The sequence below is a fragment of the Patagioenas fasciata genome, chromosome 1 (genome assembly GCF_037038585.1).
Source record: "Patagioenas fasciata isolate bPatFas1 chromosome 1, bPatFas1.hap1, whole genome shotgun sequence".
NCBI classification, from domain to species: Eukaryota; Metazoa; Chordata; class Aves; order Columbiformes; family Columbidae; genus Patagioenas; species Patagioenas fasciata.
Genome location: NC_092520.1, coordinates 200,005,442 through 200,030,043, shown reverse-complemented (window position 1 = coordinate 200,030,043; position 24,602 = coordinate 200,005,442). Strand labels below are relative to the sequence as shown.

The following is a 24,602-nucleotide window of genomic DNA, read 5'->3' as shown; positions in this document are numbered from 1 at the left end:
ACCTCAGGATGTTAGCACTGCAGGCAAGTAGAGAAACTGTTGAGGGGGCCCTGGCCTGAGCTCACTGAACAGGGTGCAGAAAACTCCTGGATGTGACATGAAGCTGCTGGTTGTGACATATAACAGCATGAGAAGGTGGCAAAAGCCACAGATAGCACTGGAATGGACGGCTGGATTTCACCGGTAGTTAAGAGGGAGTTACATCAAAAACAAGTGAACTATGCAGATAACTGGAGAGCAGTTTGGGGGAGTCCTTTCAGGACTAGAAACTTGCAGGGGCAGGAGTGCCCGATAACAATATCAGTACCTCAGTAATATCACACAGGGCCAAGGCTGTCCAAGTAACAGCATCAGAAATACTGCATGTGGGTACAGATACAGCAAAACTGGGAACAACAGGGAAAAGGGATTATGGTTATGAAGAAGAGTTGCAAGGGTGACGAAAGAGATAATCAAGAAATGGGAAAATGGGTACCAAGGCATGGAAATAATGTGCTTGGAGCTTTGTTATGCTGATAAAAAGCACCGCATGGGACAGCAGGATGGAACAGGATTTTCTGGAGGAATATTGCATTATTCATGAGGTCCAAACAGACCTGTTTAAGAGTGTTCGAGACTGTTGTTTGGTTGTTATTTGTGGTGTCTTCATGAATAATGGCCCTATTTTCATTGACAAAACATTTACAGGATCTTAATACATTAAGGTAGTATAACCGGGGCAAGGGGGGGAGGGCGGGGAACAGTGACACACAATATTTTAACTGAACTTCAGAAACTATTCAGCGTGCCACAGAGCAGAGTTGAAGTCCTCGATCGAATAAGCTCGAGTCATGGAGCAGTGGGATGATCACTGCAAGATACTGCAGCAAAATGCTTACAATAATGCCTTAAACGTGAAAAATACACTAATTTTAACCTTTCTTAACGTCTAGATCCCTGCATTTTCCTACAGAGATGTAGCATCTCAGCGAATTCCCGTCCACCGTCACACTCGACTTTCCAGCTGCCCCACACAAACCCCTCGGCAGCCGCCACTGCAGAGCCCGGGATGGCAGCTAAAGGTGGGCTCTGAGGAGTGGGCAGGACGGCGGGAAGCCTGCCGCTCCCCCGGGTGAAACCGGAGGAGGTTCTCCCACCAGGCCCGCCCGCACCTCTCGTCGGTAGCCCCGGCGGCCATGTCACTCAGCCCCGGGCCGGCCCGGCCCACGCCCTGCGGGCGGGGCAGGGTTGGCCCCCGCCTGCACGTCCGGCCCGCGGCGTGGCCGCCCCTCAGCACCAGATAGAGGGACCGGTTCGCTAGCTTCCAGCCCCTGCCCGCTCGGGTGAGGCCCCCGCTCTCCGCCCCTTCGGGAGCGGCTTGCCGTCATCAGGCTCAGCCGGGCGCCGAGGAGGCTGCGAAGGCCGAGTGGCTGTGCGGGGGGTCGGTAGGGGCCCGAGGCGGCTCAGACTGTGCAGGGGGTATGGGGGCGGCGGGCAGCGCTTGAGGGGGGGAGGGAGCCTGCGGCCCGGGCGGTGCTGCGTTCTCGTCACGGGGGTGCCGCCAGCGGGCCCTGCGCTGCCCGCCCAGCCGGGCGGTGGTGAGGAACCAGGGCCCCAGCTTCCTGCCTCGGCCGACACACGCTCTGCCCCCGGGGAGGGGAAGTCAGTACAGAGGGACACCACCATCCCCTAGTTGCGGTTAAGTTGCTTAGAAATACTTCCCTTCGAAAGTCCGTGGGGAGCCGGGGCCCGCGGGAGCTGCCGCGGCCGGGCCTGAGCTGCGTTCTCCTCCGCAGGTGTGCGGGACCATGACTTTCCAGTGGACCGCAGCGGCCACCTTCCTGTACGGGGAGATCGGAGTGCTGCTGGTGCTCTGCCTGCCGTTCATCTCCCCGCTGAGGTAGGACTCCAGTCTGCTGGCCAACCCCAGCTCCGGCGTCTTGTTTTACATTTTTGTTTTTATAAACACCAAGTTCTGCTGCGTCTTAAACTCGCAGTGAGCTAAGCTGGAGGAATGCTGGGCGGGACTCCGGCACCAGGAGTTTCTAGAACGGTAAGGCTCTTTGAGGGAGCTTTATGTTAGCTTTCCACACGCTACTGTTTGATCCGGGAGCGGCGGGGGCCCTTATTTCTTCACCTCCAAGCGGGACGTTGTCTTCTTTTGGGGGTTTTGGGGTAGCCAGAACACGGGAGAGCATCTGCCTTCCCATGACATGAGCTCCATCGGAAAAGCGAGGGTCTTGCAGCCTTTTCATTAGTTGTTACGTTGAGGAGGAGCAGCTTTACAATGTTTTGGTGTTCACTAGGCATTGTGGGTGCTGGACAGATAAGAGAGATCGGATATTCGGAGTTAACCACACACAGGATGTGTAAGGGCTGTAAGAAACTTGTATTTGTTTGTTTAAAATCCTCACAAGGCCTCTGTAAACTTATATATAGATTTTAAAAAATAATAATACTTCTTGAAAACAAACATTAATAAAAATAATTCATTATTGTAAAATAAATGCTCTTAGTAAGGAAAATAAACAAAATGTGTTGTATGCAAAGGCCTGGCTTACAGCATTATCTTGTTTCCTGTAAGTAAGCAAGCTTCCTCAAATTTGGTAATGTTTTTATTCTTGCATAGGAAGGAAGGTAGTGTCTCTGAAAGAGTCAAGAGAAACAGTTGTGATTTCATTATTTCTTTCGAGAGTATCAGTAATTTGTAAAAAAAGTAGGATGAAACCTTAAAGTTTTTCAAAACCATTGCTGTTCAGTGTTGTCTAAAAACTGTTACATGATTGATTTTCTGCATCTTTAGATATATTTGGAATGAAGAATGCAGCTTTTACTGTAATATCTTTAGGACCAAATCCTAAAAGTCTACTGTGTGAAGAGTCAGAATTTAACTACTTAAACCTGTGGGAGAGTCTTGACAATGTTTGGATTCTTCACAGTTGATATCAATGATTAGTCATGTTGCCTCAGCTTCAGAAGTTGAAACTGTTCTAAAATCTTTTATTTTTACAAGCTGGCTTGTTGGGAGTTCAGCATTTCAACATAAATCATTGAGTTCTCATAATTTCTCTTGTTCTCTAATCAAAAGTGTATTTGTATGTAAGAAGGGAGAAGTATTATGGGAGCTATAATTATCAGATTATTAATGGCTTATGTGAAGTAACTTGCTGCAAGAATTTCTGCATGCTGATGACACATGCACAGTATATTGGGAGTGCTGAAAGAGGTTTCACTTACAACATAGATAGGACTTGAAGCCAGGCTTTGTGGCTGAAAAGCAAATTCGTCACCTTCAGTCTTACCAAAATTTATTCAAACATTAAGCGCGGTCCTTTTAATTACATACAAAGGGTAGATTTTTGCCTTTGGTTTGTAGCATTTGGCTATTCCTTTGAACAGTGGTTTCTGAAAGAGCGAAATAGCTTTATCCTTCAGTTGTCTTGTTAACAAAACTGTCCCAGGAATCTTGTGCTATGAATAATGCGGATTATACTAAAATATTTAAATGAGGTTTGTGGACAGACAGTGCTACAATATTTTAATTCTTGTTGGTGAATAACCAAAAGAAGGTGATGCTACAGTCTGATTTAAATTAGGTTCATAGTAGCTTGGAAACTGCTTTGTTAAAGGACAAATTTGAACAGTCTCCAAAAAATGTAAGTACTCCTAGGAAAAGGGAATTTTACCTGACATAATCAGGTGATGACTGTCATGTCTCTGTTACATCCCTACTGGTATAACTTGGTATTACTTCATTTTTGCAGCAGCACTGATCCTAACCTGCGGAAAGGACAAGTAACTGTTCCGTTGTTGTCTCTTGTGGATTTCAGTTCATCTGAGCACATCACATGTTCTTAATTTGTGCTGCAAGTATGAGTTCTTGCAGAGCCCTCCATGCACTAATACTGAATAGGCAACTGATTGTTTAAACAAAAAAAGTGGTCTTCAGCAGCACTGGGCCTCTGAAGTTGCTTCCTTAACCAACAAATTTATGCATTTGGAAGAAGTTTTAACACTTGACAAAGTATAAACAGAAGTTTCATCCTTTCGTTGTCATTTGCAGTTTAGAATGTAAATAAAAGATAAGCCTTCTGAAGAAGGCAGGTAGAAGCAATCTTAATTTGTGGAGGGTTTTTATTTTACTTGGCAACAAGGAGTATAAGTGGATATAAATAAAAACAATGGAATGTGTTTTTACAGTCTTTACCCCATCCCTGACTTTATTGTGGTCAGTACTGAACACAAAATAACGTTAGCTAAAGTAAAAGCTAGAAGAAAACACGTCTGGAGAGTACCTGCTATCATGAGAGAAGTTTTCAAATTGAACCAACTGTCTTTGCCTGTATTGACAAGAAACAAAAGAGATAAGCAAGTTGGATTATTGGAAAAGTTATGTATACCCAAGTTACATTGCAATTAAAGCAGCTGTTTAGAGACCTTACGTAAGTCTCCTATCAATAACAAGGCTCTCTTCTGTGAGGTTATTATGCTTTTCTTTTAGTGTTTAATTATTTTTGAATAACACAATGCTATTTTACAGATGGCAGAAGATTTTTATGATTCCTCTATGGAGCAAAATGGCAGTTTTTTGGAACAAGATGTTTCTTACAATAATAGTTTTGCTGATCGTCTTGTTTATTGGTAAGCGTTAAATAATTTCTCAACGAATGGGGGGAAAAAAACCAGTATGTGGTATTTGTGGCAGTAGATTAATGGAAAGAATTCAAGTCTAATGTAAATCGGCTAATTTATTTAGAAGTTCTACAATAGAATGGAAGAGGTGAAGACTTAAACTGCATCTGTGTTGGGAATCCACGTGCAGTAATGCTGTAATAGAGAATGAGGAGACAAAACGGAGCTTGGCTGAGGCTGCTGTTTGGTTTCACTTTCTCACACAAGTGAACGGACTTAAAATGTTTGATACCAGAATGGGGCTGAGCTGCTTAATATGCAGCAGATGGCACTCTTTCTCTTGGTTGCTGTTGAAATAGAAGACCAGAAGAATGTGTCAAAGCACTGGGCTATTTGAGTACTTTTGCTCAGCACAGATACAAACCAGCTGTTGGCCACATTTGCTATGAATAGATCCAAAGGTGTATCAAGTGGGAGTAAAGCTTCAGTGAAACTGGAGCTTGAATGGCAACCATATGCCTGATTGATTTAATTTAATGTCTCTCCTGACTCCTTTGTGTGGTAAGCATCTCCCATATTTCAGGGATGGAAATAGTTCTCCTGTGTTTCAGTGATCAAGTAGTTCTCCTCCATGGATAGAAGTGTTTCCAGAGCCTTACAGTGAAAATGTTATTGAATTCCAAACTACTTTAAAAACAAAAAATGCTTGGGTTTACTGCCTGCTGAGAGAAACATACAGGTACACTGCATGTATAACAAAGTCACACTAGACTGCAAGATGATATTTCTGATATTAAAAAGGTGCTGGAAATGCAAATTAACTTTTTAAAAATTATCTTTAGTATTATCCTTAGAAGTAGGTCCTTCAGTAAATGGCTTAAGATTGAGAACTGATGAATTTCATTTACTCTTCTTGAACTCCTATCAAAAACTTGAACCACAGCTTGCTTTTGAGTTGGTGATGGTCATTGATTTTGCAGAAAGACAGATTTGGGCTAAAGTAAAGCAGTGGTGAGATACTTGCTGTATAGTGTAAGATGACAGGTAACTGCAGGACTAGAATCTTCCTATAGCACAAGGGTACAGACTTCTGTTTGGTGTTAGTCTTTGTTGCATTGTTTGAAGTTTCACTTCAAATATTTTTTTTTCCTTCTAAATAAAAAACACAGTCATAAGTGATGATATTCACACATGCTTTTCTTTGGAGTTGATTTTTCTGCTTAGATAAATGCAGCAGCAAATTAATAACACATAGCCAAAATATTCTGCAAGAACTGATGATATGTCATGAAATGTGTATTTTTATTGATGTGCAGGAGGAGGTTTTAAGTGTTGTATTTGCCTTAAGTATGTATGATAACCTCAAGTTTACAGATTATAATACAAACTCTTTAACTGGGTTAGAATTTGGTTTTATGTGGATCTAAGTCCTAATTAATTACTTTGTCCTTTGAAAAGTGTTGGCAGTGTATTGGCTCTTCTGCAGAACTATCGGGAGTATATGATGGATGAAAGGAAGCTAAAAGATGGATGAAAGGCAGATGAAAGAAAGCTGAGGTTCTGTTTATGTTTGATGCTTACTAGAGTTTTCCTATTTTGATGGATGTTATAGAAATCATTTTCTCCCTCCGTGACTCAAGCGTGGAGTAGACACTTCTGTCATTACTAAAATACATGCTTATCTATCAAATTCCATTGAGGCAAATACTTCAGAAGGCATCTCTTTTTTCCTTTCTTTTCCTGTTCTTCTCACTGTTTGTCCACTGACTGGGTTTTAATTCAGTTGCCAGCAGTGACATTTTGACACCTTCCATAGGGTCTCTGGTAACATTTGTAGAATGTGTTGCTTTGACGTGATCCCCGGTGACTGGGTGCAAATGTTGGAAATGACTGTTCAAGCATGTTCTGAATAATGGTTTGGCGTATCTCTGGAAATGTGCTATTGCTTCAGTGATTTATCAAGACCTGTCTCTGAATTGTATGGATAACAGAAGTAATGTCACTGTTTTTCCTACGCCTGTTCGTGGAGCAGAAATTCTGAATACATATTTCTGTTATTATATCTGGTTTATCACACCTGCATACCCACAGATGTGAACACACTTTTTTTCTTTGCAGATGCTGTTAGAGAAGTTAGGAAGTACTCAGCTGTTCATGTGATGGAAAAGGCTGTAAATGTCAATGCGAATGCCTTTGATCATATTCAGATGAAACTCTTCCGATCGCAAAGAAACCTCTATATCTCAGGTTTTTCCTTATTTCTTTGGCTGTAAGTATAACTTTAAAAAAAAAATTCTATATAGTATGTTTCTTACAGAAACTATCCCACAAGGTAATGCAACTGTAAAAAAGAATAGAAGGACGATTTCAGGAGATTAAAGAATTAAGTGTGAACAGATTGGCTATGAGTCAAGTAAGATCGGGGAAAATAATATCTTACAAATGTTTGAAGGTTGGAAGGATATGTTAGCAACATGTGGAAATAAACATTTTGAATGTTTGAGAAAACATGTCTTTTGCAGGAGAATTTTCTTCAGGGAATACTCATGTCCTTCCTTAAACTTGTGCCCTATGTTTTGCTTATTTTTAACATGGAGAACTGGAATTAAAAAAAACCTTCAAAAACTAAATTACTGATAAAATTATACGTTGCAAGCTGGTATTAATTGCATCCTGCTGTGTTAAGAAGCAAAGCTGGAATCTGACTTGAAGCACTTCATCTAAAGCTCTAAGTTAGGAACTGTAGGAAAATGTTCCGGCTTCTGAGAAATTTTCAGATATTACTTCAGGTCAAGCACTTTGTGGCAACTGGCCTACTATGATGTTATGATCTTCAGTGTGGTATCCCTTTCAGGATGTTTAAACACAGCTAATAAAACAGGGTAATGTAAAGGACAGTTCTGTACTGCCCAGCAGTAGCAGCCAAGACTACCAGTGAATCTTCACAGTAGCCACACATTTTCTCAGTTGGACAAGGAGCACATGAAGTAATTGGACACAGATAATGTGAATGAGTGGAAAAACACATGTTGGTCAGACAATTTTATATCTGGAAAAACATTGGGCAAGGAATGCTGGCCTTCTTCTGAATTCCTTCAGTGATCTGCTTGGCGTTGCCTAGATATGCAAGAGAGATGTGTGTAGTCAGAGATTTCAGACAAACTTCTTCCCGTTAGAGTGATGTATCACCATTTTAGCTGATGATTGATGAGCATTGTACATAAAGAAGCATCAAGGAAAAATTAATACAAAACTTGAACAGGAAAACCTTGGAAAAAACAAAGGTGGCTGTAGCCCTGCATAATAGTGATAGGAATACTTCATGTTCTTTGTCTTCCTTCAGAAAGGTTAAGTAAATGTGCAGAAATATATTTGTGATCTCTGCTTCAAGAGAGAAAAAACTGGATTGTGTCCTACACTAGACTTGAAAGCTGTTCTCCCAGGATCTTACTCCCACTCAGCTTTTAAGGAAGAGAACTTGTCAGGTGGCCCTAGTAGATTTTATTGTGCATAAAAGTTCTGGTCTTGAAGAGGTTTGCTTAAGACCTTTTTTGGACTACTGGCCTTTCACCAAGATTTAGAAGAAATTAATGTTCCTTCAGTAGTGGTTAGATCAAAGGGCTTTTTGTAGTAGAGCTATTTTGCTTATCCATTAAACAGGCATGATGTCTATCAGAGAAGGAGGAAAAAGTGCTCCTTGAGTTGCCTTAACTTGGCTATGTGACAGTAGTATCAGTGTAGGATGAGACCACATGTAGGCACAAATGGGTATTTGGATGCCCCTAGTTCCTTCTTTGGGTCAGTTTTGGTTCATTTTATTACATCAGCCAATAGGAGAATTACAGAAGAATGGTAGATGGAGATTCCTGAAATGGAGGAGCCTGGAAGCTTGTCACTTCTGGCAACACAACAAAAGCTCTTCTCCATCTGCAGTTCAGCAATTGCAGAACACTGGGTACAGGTGAGGAAAATGACCTCTCAGTGGAGGCCTAGGGTCCAGCTGAGCCTTCACGCACCAGCTGTCTGCACAGAAAAGAGGAGGGTTGTAGCTACCAGAGGCTGTTCCCTGGGTAGGACAGAGGCATCCATCTGCTAATTTGATGATGTCTTGGGCGATGTGGAGAGCCTGACAAGGCTTGTCTGTCCCTCTGTTACCCCATGCCGAACTAGAGAGGGATGAGAAGAGCTGAAAATGAAAGGAACGCTAAGGAAAATATGGGCCCACTGCTCAGTGGGGCAGGGGACCAGATGATTAAGGATATGGAAAAGAATGAGACAGTGTCTCATTACCAACCTTGCATGGTTTCTTAGTGTTAAAGACTGCTGTTTGGCCTCCCAATTCCCTGAGCCTGCTAGGAGAGTCATTGGAAAATGTTAATGTTAGCCACAGTAGCGGAAGGTGTTGCTAGGGAGTACTTAAACAGATTGGGCATATGCAAGTCCGTGACATCCTAGGATGGGATGCACCCTTGTGTGCAAGAGAGTTGGCCAATGTCATTGCAAGGCCCTACTCTGTCATGTTTGAAAGATCATGATGATGAAGGGAGGATCGTGGTGACTACAGAAGGCAAACATTGCACCTGTCTTCAAGAATGATAAAAAGCAGGATATAGGGAACTAGAGACTAGGCATCTTTGCCTCAGTCCCTGGAAAGGTTATAGAGCAAATCTTACTCAAAACCATTTCAATGGACATGAAGGATACAGTGACTTGGACCAGCCAGTGCAGATTTACTGAGGAAAAGTGATGCTTGATCATCCCTATTGCCTTTTGCTATGAGATGACTAACTGTGTGAATGAAGGACAGAGCAGTAGATGTTTTGTGCCTTTAGTGAGGCCTGTGATGTAGTCTCTTGTGGTATCCCGTTAGCCTAACCGTAGAGGGATGTGGGCTGGAGAAGTGGAGAAAGAAGGAGGTAGAAAATTCCCTGGGACTTTGGGCTCAGAGGATGATAGTAATGCAGATTCCAGCTAGTGCCCCTCAGGGACTGGTACAGGGCTCAATAATGTTGAATGTCCTTATTAACAACCTGGGTGATGGGATTGAATGTGCTCTCAGCAAGTTTGCAGGCAGTACCAAATGAAGGTGGTTGACACCTCGGAGGGCAGGGCTGCTGTTCAGAGGGAGCTGGACAGGTTGGAGAAATGTGCTGCCAGAAATCTCATTAAGTTCAACAAAGGCAAATGCAAATTCCAACATCTTGTAGGATAACCCTGCACAGCATCCAGACTGAGGGCTGGCTGACTGAGTAGAAACAGTTTTGTAGAAAAGGACCTGGGGATCTTGGTAGACAGTCAGTAATGTATTGAGCCATAATAGCAAGAGTGTAGCCAGCAGATCAACTGAAGTGGTTATTCCTTTCTTATCTGATGCATGTGGTACTGCAGCTGCAGGATAATGTCCAGTTTTGACTCTCCAGAATACTGGAGTACTTCAACAGGGCACCAAGAAGGTTGGGAGCTGAAACATGTGACCTGTGAGGAGAGGATGAGGGAGCTTGGCTTCAACCAGGAAATAAAAAAAAGACACTGAAGGGGGGATCCTGTTGCTTTCTACAGCTATCTCGTGGCTGGATGTAGAGAAGATGAAGCCAGGTCTTCTCAGGAAGAACAGGAATGACAGAGGCAATAGGATGCGAACCTGAAAGATTGTAGAATCTCCATCATTAGAGACAGTGCAAACTCAGCTGGACAAGCCTCTGTGCAATCTGCTTTACCTGTTCCTGCTTTGGGCAGGGGCTGGGACATGATGACCTCTGGAAGCCCCTTTGAATCTACATGATTCTGTGATTCTGTTTCAGTAACAATGTTTTACTGACTCCTGACTGCTGCATCCATAGATTAATAACCAACATTCAACATGCTAACCCTTGGAAAAGTAGTGACATGGGGGCCTTAACTTTTTTATTAAAACCAAAAAAGTAAGAAAATGAGCTTTCAACGAAAAAGTGGTGAGGATGGCTTACCTTGAAAATCAAAAGTTCTATTAATGCACTTTAAGTTATGGAAAACCCAATTACTTGCATTTTCAAATTTCTTATGAAGAGCAGCTGCATAGTTGTATTACAGGAATTAATTTAATTCAGTGTTGCTTTGACCTTTCGTTGATTCAGCAACATACTGCTTTGAAATACTCCAACATGAATAATGAAAGTAGAGTCACACAAGGAGGCAATCACTAGATCAGATCAAGGGAGGTGTTTTCAAGCTTAGATTTGAGGTGCCATACGAGTGCTGACATTTATGCAGGTTCTGATTTATATGGTATTGACAGAGCACTTTGAAGATTAATCTACTCACATTGCTGATTTTGTTCTTGTAAGGCCTTTTATGAAGTTGGGTTGGTTCTTTTTTTTTTTTTTTTTTTGCATTGTACTCATTGCCATAATACATTCCTTGGGTGTTGTATTCAGAGATGTATCCTATTTAAAACACTAGGTCATGTAAATGTATTCAGGCTTTAAGCAAGCAGGTCTCTGACCCCATAATGGCTGCGGGATTTTGGGTGGAGGGGGGTTCCGCATCAGGTAAAAATCAGATTTTTGATCAATGAAAATATTTTCTGTCTCTTAACTAATATTTGTCATCGATGAGCCTGGATGTTTCCTTTCAGGTGCTTAAACAGTCCTCTTGTGGTTTTGTTTTCACATACAATGCAGAGAGAGAGAAAAGGGGTTGTTTTGGTTTGTGTATTTTCATTTTGTTTGTTTTAAATTTGTGTTGTGAATTACTCTGCTGTTCACTGTGTTTCTTCACCAGTGTTTTGAGGCGTACTGTTACCCTTCTTACTCAGCTGGCAAAAGGAATGGCATCTCATGCAGCTCTGGAAACACAAGTAAATGATGCTACTGAAGCAGCCAAAAAATACATGTCTGAGAATGAAAGGCTGCAAGAGGTATCTTTGAACTTTTTAAATTATTTTCTTATATAGCAAGTAGTTAGTACAAAGTACTCTGGAATGGTTTACTACTGAATAGTGTTTGGTTTTTTTTTCTGGTGGAAAAAGGAAGAACAGTGTTCTTACAATATGCAATTCAGAATTCTGAATACAAATTTCAGTAGCACTTTATTAACAAAGGAGGCTAAAGTAATCTGTCTTTCCAGTACTAATTTCATGCAAGTTGTAATATATTCATAAAATATCTCTTTGAATTTAGTCATAGCAAGAGGGAGACACTAATTTTATTCTTTTTATCCTGAAGAGTTGGCTTTTTAGTTAAGATCTATAGCAGTCCAGTACAGAAAAGCCTACATTATAGCTGTTCTCATACTGACTGTTTCTTCTGTGCAGGATTTACTCCAGTCCTGAAATGTCTTTTCGAACTTGCAAAATCGGTCTTTTCTATTTTGTATTCCTGCATCTATTTTTATGTTGGGTCAGCCCATTTCTTAATAGCTTCCTTTCTCAGTAAAGCACTGCTGTAGTATTAATGAAAATACTACCAAAAATGTCCTACTTAAAAGAACTGCCAATGGATCAAAGATGTGTTTTTGTTGTGAGAAGAATGGAGAAAATTAAGTTATCATTTGTCTGTTGTGGTTCAATATGCAGTTGTATGCAGGGAGGGAAGACAGCAAAGATAATGAAGATAAATGTATGAAATCTTTCCTCATAATTGGTTAGTTTAACTTCCGTTGGAAGAGATTGGACCATAAGCTTCAGTCTGGCACATTGTCAAAATAAAACTCACTGCAAATGTGTACAGTTTTTCTTTCAGTTTGTCTGAAGCAATGTCTGTGGTTACCAGCACTGTAATTTTTTGGTAATACATCTTCGAAGAGAACAGACTGTGGACAAAAAATACTGTAAAGGACACCAGAAATCCAGTTGTTTGAGAGGTGTCTTAAAACGAGGATCACTAGAGTGCGTATTAGGTATTTCCCAAGTACGAAATTATTCCAAAGTTTTGGGATTTGATATGTTGGAAAAATGATCCAGAGTCCCTTCCTCAGTCCCTTCCTGTCTCTTTACTGCATACTGGTACTACTTTATTTTCTTCTCTCTGTCTTGTTGGGATTTGGCCAAAAGTCCTCTTTTTATTCTGCTTTCACATTCTCTTAGCAACACATTCTCTTAGCTGCTTGTAAGCAAAAGCCAGAAACTGGAAGCGGCATTGCTGTCTGTTCCTGTTTGTGTTTGATTGCACAGTTTGCAAAAACTGTGGTAGCTCCAGGTACAGCCAGCACGTGTTGGCTGGATCTCCATTGTGCTGGGGAAGCAACGTGTGCAGAATTGGTTTATTTTCACTTTATAGAGGTGCTATGACTTAATTTCCTCTGTGGCTTGGGCCCTGCATTTCTGTTCATTTACAAGCTGCTTCCTTCCCCATTGGAGAGAGGCAAGAGCAATTGCACACAGGGCAATAGCTGTGCGTATAAATACTGTAAGTTTACTCCAGTGTGTTAGGTCTGTGCTGTCTCTTGTTCAGCGGTTCCATGGAGCACAGGACTTCAGATAAAAATCGACAGAAATAACTACTTTTGTATTAATAGAAAGAGGTGAACACGAAGTAAAGGAGGCAATTCATGGCTGATTTCGTGACAAATTGGCTATGGTTTTGTTACCAGCAGTCAAATATAATCTCTGCTCTTTGGTTAAATTGTTTCTGGAAAATTTTCTTCAGCTCTTTTATTTGGATTGTTTACCAGTGTTTATAGACAGTTCTTATTGTTATTCCTAGAGTAATATTTCCCCTCTGTTCCCACCAGTGCCCAGTAAGCTCTGACATCACAAGTTTTTCAAACACTGTTCATCTCAGTTGTTCAGCTTTTCTTTTTCCCATTAAACGTTTGACTTCTTTTGCCATTTTCATGACCAAGATGATGCTTGGTTGGATAACAGAGGCTGTATGAGTAAAGGGTCTAATTATGGGGTCTAACCCTTAACATTTAATACTTTAAGCCATCAATACTAATTACCTTAATGATAAGAGTGTGCATTAAGTATAATAGTGCCAACATTTTTAGAGTACAAGGAGTATACTGCTCTTGTGTCTAGTACTTACAGGGCTCTTCCTGAAAGCTTTCCTAGTTCATTTTCTTAATTTCAGTGGAAGTCAAATCTGAGTATTGAGGTATTCTGAAGATTGAAGAAGTAGCTGCAAACCTACAGTGAGGGATTTGTGATATATTACATTACTTGAATCAGAATAACTTACTAGAACACGTTGCACATAAATATGACAGCATTCTGTCACTTGCAGCCCTGGCATTAGTCTTCTGGAAAAGCCATTTATAACCTCACACAAATTATGGGCTTGATACGGAGATACAAAGTACTCTTACATGGGAGGTAATGCCACACTATTACAAGTATACCATTACTATCAACTTAAAACACTGAGGGGTTTTGATTTTGTTCTTTTCCTGGAACGAGTATGTGTCAGTGTCAGTCGGCATTTGAGAAAACGTGTCGCCTTGAAAGATCAAGGCTGACATTCTCTGGTGTCAATGTCAGACAAATTTGAACAAAATTAATTGTAGCAACTGTGTTTTTTAATAGGCCTTGAGTGAAAAAGGAAGTGATAAAGAGTCATCGGAAGTAACTGATGAGACGTTGAAGAAGGAAGTTGAACGTTTGAAAGCAGAACTACAGAAGACCTCAAATGGTAGGTGTTGCTTAGGACTTCTTTGCAGTTAAGACTTCATCAGAACACTTGGATTGGGGCTTTTTCACGTTTGACTAGGAACTGGAAAAACATGCTGTTGCCATTTCCATATTTTAGTAAACGTTTTCATTATAGAAACATGTATGGTGTAATTTGAACAACTTGGTTGCATTGTAATTATTAACAAATTGAATTATCTATTTAAGTGGTGTTGGCTCATCTTCATCAATGACATAACCAAGATATGGAACCAATTGCAGGTTGCTTATAGGCCTCAGACTGATCTTTCATGTCATATATATCAGCCACTCTCCCTGTGTAAAATGGGATGTTTTTTATAAGGTAGGGTATTGGTCAGCTGCCAGGAAAGGCCTGGACTACTCTTCTGAATTGATGTATCTCCTGCAGCAGAGGCATTGGCATTTATTATTGTAATCTTTCTTTTTTTGGTCTACAAGGAAACATGCCTTGCGGTTTGTAACATAATACTTCTCTTAGCAGTTTCCGTGTTTAGGTTGTCAAAACTGCTTTCTTGGCAACCCAGATTAAGATAGAAGCAGATTTTACCTGTTTGGTTCTGTCTTGCTGGGATCTATCAAGGTGTGTGATGCTTATGAACACACACTCATCTGAAATTAGTGTTTTTAAGATAACACTGCTTGTGACCTTGCAAGCATTAATCACATGTTCAGACGGTAACAAAATACAGATTTTCGTGGTACCAGATAGCATGTTGTCATCAAAACATAGCCTTGCTTTCATATTGCATGTCACTGCTACAAAGCTCTATAAATAACAACAAATGTTTCATAAATCATTTTTCATTGTCCACTGGGAAGGCAAACAAGAACTGTAGAACAGCTGTTTTCAGCTGGACTAGAGGCAGCAAGAGTCTTTAAATAGTGGATCTCATTAGTTCACATTCTCAGGCACGTTTGATTCTGGGTTTTCCCTCTCCTGCTGTTTTCTTAAAGAAAGGGGGGAAAACTGCCTTTGAAGTGACAGGATCAATGAAAAACTTAAATGCATAGGTTTTATTTAAACTAACTGGTGGTATGTAACACTAATATAATGTAAGCTTTTCAGTCAGGAATGCCAGAGAAAGCTAAGGAATAAATAGGCTTACCTCATGCTGTTTCAGCTGCATTCTCCCTGTGGACTGTTGTCCATCCAAAAGATGTATAAATTAAGGCATGCTTGAGTCTTTTGTTAGGGGGAGAGGGGCATTTTAAGAAATGAATAGGAAAATATTTACAACCCTTCCCTTTAATGCTATCCCCCTCATTGCCAAATCATGGTTACCTTAATTACCATCATCAGCTAGATGGTCTTAAGGCATGTCTATTTTACTTTTTGTAAATTTTCTTATACATTATTTTGAGCAAATTGATAGCCAAAAAGCTTAAAGTACTTGATAATAAACACATTTGTAGGCACAGCTTTCTGCGGAGTGTTAAAGATTTAGTGTGAACTGAATTTACTTTTTTTTTTCTTTTGAAACTTTTGCAACTGAGCAGGCGAATATCTAGTTTCATGCTCACTAGGTGTCAGCTATGCATTATGCAAAATCAAAATTGAGATTGAAACCCTTGTTTTAACTCTTTTTAACAGTTTGTTGCATGCTACTGAGCTCACGTGACCAAAGTAATCTTTCTGTTGTGTCCACAAAGTCCAATTAATGAAATTTTGGGGGGAGGGGAAGGAGTGAGGAGTATGGAGGGTGTCACCTAGTAATGAAACAAGGCAAAACTCATATAAAAAGGAAAACTTTACTGGTTTGGGTTTTGGGGGTTTTCTTCTTTAGCTGTAGTATCAGTACAAGTCATAAATTTGAATTTTGTTCTTCTTTGGTTGGGGTTTTGACTTATTTTGCTGCTTGGATTAAAAAGACAAGTCTAATCTTTTTCACAAAGCAGTTTCAAATATCCATTGCTCTGATCTGAACATTTGTTTAGCTACTTATGCATGGTGATAGGGTGATACATTACTTTATATTAGGCCATGTGCTGAAAGGTGAGTTCCTTCAATAGAGTGGCACCCAGGAGGATTCCTAAATATAAGTCTGCTTCGCATGTAAGTAATGTAGTTTAGTATCAGATTAGTGCTGTGACTTCAGGGGAGATCCACATTTTCTCTAAGTTTTTGATCCAGTATTTACAACTTCTGGCAGAGAAAATACTATACGTCTCCTCTTTCTGAAATTCTGACTGAAATTATAGTGTAGACCATGATTATTGCAGACTGACAGGAGACTCATCACTAGTTCTTCAGCTTTCTACCTTTTACAGGAATTGCAGTCTACCTTATTTGTTTGCCCACTTAACTGTAAGTGAAAACCTAAGTTAAAAAGACATTTTGCCACTTAGTGTGCTCTGGACAGGTGAAGAGGAAGAATGAAAATACAAGATGGATTGAGTAGTGAAATTACAAAAGTCTGAGGAAAGGTTGGAAATGAGTGACAAAGATTTCAGCCAAATTTTTCTTTTCAGACTTAACTTTTTTATCCACCTTGATGCCCTCTTTCACTTTATTGTGAAACTGAAGCAAAGGGGGGCTAGTTCTTCACAAGTTTATTGCACATCCACATACTGGGGGCTTTATAGGCACCCAGCAGTGGGGCTAGCATTTCCAGAGCCTAAACCCATTTTTAGCATACCTGATGGACATGTAATAACATGACTGTTTAGAAACCTTCTGAGATGATATTTTATCGATACACTTGTATATTATGAAAAAGTCTTGCTGATACCTAGAAATAAATAAACATACTCCTAGGAGCACCCAGTGTAGATGTGAGAATGTTTCTCCTGCTACACATTAGATGTATTTCTAACAAAATATTAATTCAGATAATTAAAGAGTCTCAGCATGGCTGCCAGTCTCAACTTAAAGGAATTCTCTGGGGAAAGAAGATGTGCTATGTAATTGTTTCATTTTGATAGTTTTGAAAATTATCCAAAAAGCTACAGTAAAGCAAACTATCTGCAACTGGACAAAGTCTTGGAGAAGTTTCACAGAGCAGCTGTCCTTACAGCGGTCCTTAGGGTGGGGACAGGAGTGGCACTTTTGGTGCATGAACTTTATTTTCTTGCTCACAGATTCTGTGTTATGGAAATGCTGATGTGTAAAATGTCCATTTGTTATTATGGGACCCTTTGGGCAGGAAGGAGACTTCTGCGATACTGTTCTGTTTCGCTTTCTGCCTCAGATAATTTTTTTGGTGACGCTATGATAGTGTATAATAAAGGCTACAGCTTCATTTACACAACAGAAATTTATACAGAACAGCTAATATTGATCAAGTCTTGCATCAGAACACACTGTTGGCAGAATTCTGTCCAGCTCATCAACCCCTCGCTCTTCTAACAACATTTCATGGCAAATGACAAGCACCTACAGTTTCTGCCTGCATCTGATGCAGCATGACAGACATTGCAGTTCCCAGCACCGGTGTGCAGTTACTGAGCTGTGGCTTTATTGCATCTTTGAGCTGAGTCTGTAGTGCCACATTAAGACAAAACCCAAACCATTTCTTTGTCTCTGCCATTAGGATTTTACTTTGCGAAGAAATGACTTGCCATAGCCATTTAGGTGCTTTTGAACTTTAGTTCAGCTTTTTCTCATAGTACTCTATTTATATATTGTTGTCATAGGCATACAGTAGGGCAGGAAGAAATGCTGATGAAACTTCTGTGCATCCTTTAATGAGGTTTGTTTTGTGTACAGAATGTGTCACAAGAGTGCTTTTTGTTTCATGTTTGCATAGTGTTGTAGGAGACTGTAAGAGAGGAACAATTCATGTGGGGAACTGGTTTGGAAATAGCTTTTAATTGTTGACTGTTCTATAAAGAATGCATGTACAGATGTAGAGCTCTCACTTGAGTATTAGGTGTTAGGAAGACGTAAACAATACAGACACTGGGATACATTTCATATAATAGAACTGTTGCTTCTAGGGAGAGTTCAGCTCGGCTTTTGTGTGGTGAGGCAGGCTAGGGCCATGTATGAAAATTAGATCTATGTTGAGTTCCACTGAAGCACTTCAGTTTTTAGAAACAAACAATTGAACAAAACAAACAACAACAACAAACCTTTCAGCTTTCTTTTGTGAGCTGGGAACAGGAGATACAAGTTAAGAGTTGGCCACAATCTTGTGTTATTTAGGCAATGGTAGAGGGAGGTTTAAAAACAAAGTCCATCTTAACCTTACTTTTTAACTGCAAGATCATAACCTTGGTGTGAGCCATCACATAATGTCATATGCCACAAGAGCTGATACTCATATTTGTTGATTTGAAGGGATGTCACTGCATACAGCAAGTATGGTTTTGTTACACAAAGCCCTTTATGCCATTTGAAGGATGCTGTAACATCCTGTAACAAAATTTAATTTGAGGTTGTGAGAGGTACTTGGAGCAAATTTTTGTGTATTTGTTGGGGTTTTTTGGCCCTGCCTTCTCTTTTTAAGCTTCTTCTGACCATTACACCTTAAGAAGAGAATTCAGAATTGGTATGGAATTACTTGACTGGAGTTGTGTTCCAAGCTTTATAGCGTATTTGTTGGCAAACCTCTTGTCCCGTCAGTGCCTAAATTCTTAAATGTGAATAGCTCTTTCTCAACTTGAAGACTCTTGAAAGAGAAAGATCTTTCTTAGTCTTAAACTAGTCCAGATCATTTGGGTTTTAGACTTGTATTGTGAGCAATGCTAATTTAAGTTCCACATCGTTTCCTTAGTAGCAAACACTGTAACTCAAGTGATTTAGTCAGACTGGGACTAGCAGTTGTGCAGGGAAATGCTCAAAGAATCATTGGTTGCTTTTGTTGCTGTTTGGTTTTGTTTTACTGTTCAGTTCTCCATCCATGCTAAAATGCAAGATAATATAAATGCTACAGCTGCTGGGCTGTGGTAACCTCTTCAGAGCAATTTTATTCCTCATCCTTCTTCAACTTAAGAGGAATCTAAAGTAAACTATCTTTCTTGGAACAGGATACAGAGAATGTGGTAAGGGAAGGACAAGTTCTCTACACTTCATGTGTGACTGGGAGTCTATCAACTAATGTAACATTTACAAGTTGGGAGAAGTAAAGGAATAAATTTTCCATGTCTTCTGTTGATACACTGCCCTAGGAGTATTTTTATTTTTCTTTGAAGAGAAGGAATGAAAAAGAATAGCCCACCTGTCCCAGTACTGAAGCTGGATTCCAGTTTGGGGACTTACTGACTATACCTCTCGTTAGTTGCAATAACACAGAAGCAGGATTCTCGCCTCTGCTTGCTCATGCATTTACTTGGTAGGAACAATCAGCTGTTGGGTTTTACTTGCTGCCTGTCCAGATGTTCTGTCTCCTGGAAAGTAACAGGCCAGATGGAAGCTAGAAATAATTACTGGCTGTATTGTGCACACAAAAGATCTCCTGTTTTTTGCTGGATCACTGTTCATATGATACGATCCATATGACAAACAATATACCTGTATGATCAACTTGGCTGCACTGCGGTGCTCTTGCAATGGCAAAATAGTTGAGCAGTGATGTGTGGATGGTCTCTGTGTACAATAAAGCATCCAGAGAAGTTGGCATGCTAGGGAATTCACATTGTCAAAGATATTATGCCTTGGTTTTTTTTATTGTGTGACTCCAGCAGGAATGAGTCTGTGTTTGGTTGGGTGGTGTAGGTTTTGGGTTGTTTTTTGGTTTGGGTTTTTTTTAAAGTGGTTTTTTTTTTGTCCTTAGCCAAAACAGGTGGAAAGGACAATCTGTTCTTTGCTTTTTCTTCTTCTAGGGTTAGGTGAGGTATTCCTGTCACACATCTGTTTTGGTCAAAACATTGTAACAATGCAGCAGCTTGTTTGCTTTCTTGCTTTGCAGATACTTTTAGATACTTTGATCATGTTTTAAAGATACAGTTGTTTTTAGTTGCAACTAAAGTACTGTGCTGCTGCTTTTAAACAGCTAAATAGTATCAGTAACATTAAGTTACAACTTTTGCAGAAATTAGATATTGTTAGTTTTTACTGTAATTATGTGCAAGAATGTTTAAACAAAGGCTAAATCTAGCTTTCTAATTTCACCTCTTGAAGAGGTGAAATGAGGTATGCATGTGGTTTTTGCACACAACTTAAAATACAGAACCTTATCAAATTGTCACAAGTTTAATTTGGAGTGATTTCCAAAGTTTACTCTTGAATGTTTTAAACAATAGGAAGATCAGAGAAGAGAGTAAGTGCAATGGGTTTTATCTTGTTAGGTGTGTGGAAATCTTAGTTATTCCAAATACCAAAACCTTTAGAAAACATTTTTTGCCGTGATGCTGTCAAGAATACATTAAAGGATGAAGGGTATCTGTGTAAGAGTATGGAAATGAGAGAAAGGATGTAAAAAGGTGGGATGAATTTGTGACCGTGTTGGAATCAATAGACATAAGTGAAATTAACTTCAGTACACCAGAATTTCAGACTAGGTAAAAGTCCTGTTATTGGAAAATAACTAGCAGGCTTTTAAAATGAGAATTATTGTGAATCTGTACATACAAATTAATTAATTAAAAATTGTAGAAAAGCTAGGGATGGAGTCTTCCTTTTTGCTTGTAGAAGAGTGGTCAAATCTCATGTGTCCTGATGCTTCAGGAACCTTGTGGCCACGTAGAACCATGGTTCAGAGCAGAGTGCTTGCAGCTGGGTGCTTAACAAAAAAAGACATCTAGCCCCTGATCTTTTGAGAACAGAGGTGCTGCAATTCTTAGAGGTCCCTGGGAAAGAACAGCCTGTCTGAGGCAGCTCACAGTCAAAGGATAGATCCACATTTTTGGAACAAGGAAACTTGTAAATGTTTCTTTTTTTGTTTGTACTATTGAAATTTGTTTCTTAAATATGGCTCTGTGTGGCCGCCTTATAGGTCATTAACAACGTTTCTCTCTTTTAGCATGAAAAAATGAAGTTTTAGGGTATGCTTGTGCTACTACACTGGAAAAATAGATTAAGGTACCTTAGATATCTATAGCAGAGGAATATAAAAATGTCTAAATGACCTTACTTGGATAATTACATGACGGTTAGGAGTAATGGGTTTGTGAAATTTTATGTTGATTTGCCCTTCATTCCAAATTAGCCTCTACAGAATCCTGGGCAGCTTTGTACTGCAGAATAGATATTCTCTTCACTTATTGCTGTTGAGATTGCGAGTAAAGTAATAATTACTTCTTCTTGTGTTAGAAACCTGTTCAGAGTTGTCTGTCTTATCACTACCATTTCTGCCTTCTCATCCATAACGTGATGCTTCTAATGAATTAACTCATGCATAGTAAAATACATAATGGGGTGAAAAGCAGGAGAGTCTGTGCTCCTATAATAATATATTATCTCTCTATTTTTTACCCCTCCACATTTTATGGACTGCCTCAGTTGCTTTGCTAAAATCTTGCCAAGTGTTTGAGTTCCCTCTTTGTTTTGAGAAGGCTGACAGTTCTGGGTTTGGGGTCGCAGAGTTTTGTTTTTTCTAGCACTGTCTTCTGCAATGTGACAGAACGCTGTAGTCATCAGTAACTTGTCACCTTTGTCAGCAGGTTACTGATCTTGCCCTTACCTTTCTTTCAGCCCCTTCCTGTTCCTTGCACTGCTATTCCTGAACACAAGGCATTCTTTTTCCTCTCCCTGTCCTGCACATCTCTTTCTTTGTCCATCTGTAATGCTCAGTTTTAAATTTAAAGAGTGGTTTTTCTGTTTTTTTTTTTAGAGGAAGGACTGTCTAGTGCAGTGGGTGCAGTGGAGCCTTAATACATAACTAGGGCTCTGAGGAACTGCAGGAATACAAATAATGATTAAAACACTATTTCTCATATTTTATAGCTCTCCATAAGGCAAATCATGAAGTGATTGTGGTTAAAAAGCAGTCTGAAGGCCTTAAAAGAGAATATGATCATCTGATGAAAGAATATGAACGGCTTCAGGTAGGTGGTTCTGGATCGCTGTATGAGCACAATGTTCAGAAATTGTACCAGAAAAATTCTGCTTACTGGATATTTATTATGCAAGAGAATTCACCAAAATCTTTTACAGCATAAAGTTACAATGTTAAACTTCATAGAATTTTTTCTTTTCAAGGACTGGGCAGCAAAGCTATTAGCATTTTCTTTTTTGCACTTCAGGTGACAAAGCTCAGGTCATTGTTAGACTCTATTTTGCTGTCACTTGGGAGATAAGGTTCAGATGGTTTTGTATGTGATGATCAAACTGGAATCTTGTAAGAAAATGATAGGAGTAGTGTGTGTGGTATATACATAATTTGTAAGAGTAATTTTGTTTGCTCTTTAAACATGGTTTTGCAATACTGGATTATAAATGTTGCAATACTGTTGATGCGCAAGAGAAAAAAAGAAACCAACAACAAACAGCCCAGACTAAAAACAGACTACTATAAAAACTCAAACTGAAGTACAAAAATTTTTTAAAAAGCAAACGAAAGCTGAATTAGCGATTTGATTTGGTTTGAATATGCACATGGCTATAATACATGTAATATATACAGTAATTATTTCTGGTAGAACTGGGAGCCTTGCCTGTTCTTTAAGTTGTCTGACAGGTGTTTGTATATTCCATGGCTAACATCTGTGTTAGAATTCAATGAAATTCAATAAAAATGAAAGTTAACCTGTCTTGGGAGAAAATATATGATTGATGTGAAAACTATGGTGACCTGCTTTTCAAGAAGAGCTGTTCGCTGGTCATGTATTAATAAAATTAAAAAGGACAAATTTGAGCTGGTTATATTTTTCCTGTACCCTGTGAAGCCACTTAGTGCTTCCCAGCCTCACCTTATGCTCTCACAGAGATTGCTCAACTGATCTCTGTGTTTGAATTAAGACCACCATGCATGTCCTGTCTTTGTTGTGCTTCCCTGTGTAATGACCCATAGTAGTCCTGCAGCATTTCTAACAGTCTTGTGGTCTAGAACACACATCCTTACAGTTTTCTGTGTTTGTCTCTGAATGGAAAGAACAGAAGGTACTGAGCACACAGTAGGTGCTGCTCCAAAGGATAAATCAGCTCATATCAGGAAATGTTTTCTGATGAGTTTGCTGCACAGTTTTGCTGTGCCATGAGCAGGGAGCAGCAGTGGAGTGCCTGGCTGCTACTGTACTGGGATCAGAAATGCGAATGTTATGTGGGGTGGGATTGATGGGACTGCAACTTCGAAGGGTACAACTGCAAGGGGGCAAAATGTGGCATCTGGAGTCAGCAGTTTCTAATATTACCAAACATAAAACATTTTTAATCTGTCTCTTTTTCAGAAGAGTTTAAATGAAGCGGAAAACAAGAAAGAACTGTAGGTGCATCTGAGACTGGTGGCATTGGTATGATTGCTTCAATGTGGAAAGTCTTGTGCTGTTTAGGTATCTGAAGCAGATCTGAAACAAAACCTGATTTTTCTGAAAAATGGTCACTATTCAGATTCCTCTGATGTATCTTGGTTGCCAAAATATTCCGTGTTGCAAATAAAAAATTAAGTGGCTTACCCAGTTTACCATGGAGTTTGTCACTGCTCTTGTGAGGAGAAACTTGAAAATCATTCAGTTCCATCTGGAGCAACCTGACTTCTCCAAGCTTTTGCCTTCTGGAAGGGTAACAAATCATGCACCATTTGCTTGTAGCACTTCAGCGAGGTTGTATATCATGCTGTATCACAAAAACCCAATTACCTAAACCTCCTTTGCAACATCTGTTTGGAGTCTTCAGAAATTCAGGTACTGGTGAGTTGAAGAAGGCTGAAAGCTTTTCATCAGCCATTCCATTTCAGTGGAAAATTGAATGACAATCAATCAAAAAAAATAAAGAAGAAAGACTATTTCTGAATCCATTTCACTAGCTTGTGTCTTTCACTTGGCCACATGGATGAGTGTATATTGACATTTTGCATGCCTCTGGATTATTTTTCTTTATTGGTTTATTTCAGTTTTCATAACCAAAGTGTGGGATCGGTTGATATTAACATGCTGTATTTTTTTACGTTGTTGACATGTTTACTCTGTATGTGCCACCTAAATTCTTTTGCCTTGCTAAGTAAAAATTCTTTTTAAATGTAGATAGTCGGGTTTGTTTTGTTTTGTTTTCATGGATACGATACCTCAAATAAACATGCACTGTTTTGCATAAGCCCTTTTGGCATTCAGAAAGTTGGTTTGAGTTTCTTTTCTGTTGGTTCCAGTGGACGTTTGAAAGTTGGATATGTTTGCTGTATTAAAGGCATTGCTTAATTTCATGAGTTTCTGGGTTTATTCATGTAAATATCTCCCAATATGTTGTCTCATCTGAGTTAATAGGCATATACACAAGGAACAAAATACACTTTTAATTTGGTGATGTTTAACTTCTCCTGGAAATACAGCT

At 39.7% G+C, this 24,602-nt stretch overlaps 1 protein-coding gene across 5 annotated transcripts; it reads left to right on the top strand.

Annotated features, from left to right (window-relative positions):
• Positions 1 to 1,196: 1,196 nt before the first annotated feature.
• BCAP29 (B cell receptor associated protein 29) lies at positions 1,197 to 24,474 on the top strand. Of its 5 annotated transcripts, none has more exons than XM_065857669.2 (8): positions 1,197 to 1,322; positions 1,776 to 1,879; positions 4,520 to 4,620; positions 6,730 to 6,880; positions 11,371 to 11,506; positions 14,114 to 14,219; positions 22,065 to 22,165; positions 23,507 to 24,474. In XM_065857669.2, the coding sequence occupies exons 2-8, from the start codon at positions 1,788 to 1,790 to the stop codon at positions 23,543 to 23,545; spliced, it is 726 nt and encodes a 241-aa protein (XP_065713741.2). In that variant the 5' UTR covers positions 1,197 to 1,322; positions 1,776 to 1,787; the 3' UTR covers positions 23,546 to 24,474. The 5 variants fall into 5 exon arrangements, with proteins under 5 accessions (XP_065713741.2, XP_065713734.2, XP_065713750.2 ...); XM_065857662.2 differs by having other exon boundaries at positions 1,288 to 1,420; XM_065857678.2 differs by having other exon boundaries at positions 1,288 to 1,424.
• The last annotated feature ends 128 nt before the right edge of the window (positions 24,475 to 24,602 follow it).

Bases quoted from the DNA above. Each gene is read 5' to 3' on its own strand.
- BCAP29 (XM_065857669.2), top strand. From the start codon at position 1,788: ATGACTTTCCAGTGGACCGCAGCGGCCACCTTCCTGTACGGGGAGATC. The intron at 1,880-4,519 runs GTAGGACTCCAG...GCTATTTTACAG, and splicing joins CCGTTCATCTCCCCGCTGAG to ATGGCAGAAGATTTTTATGA. The intron at 4,621-6,729 runs GTAAGCGTTAAA...TTTTCTTTGCAG, and splicing joins GCTGATCGTCTTGTTTATTG to ATGCTGTTAGAGAAGTTAGG.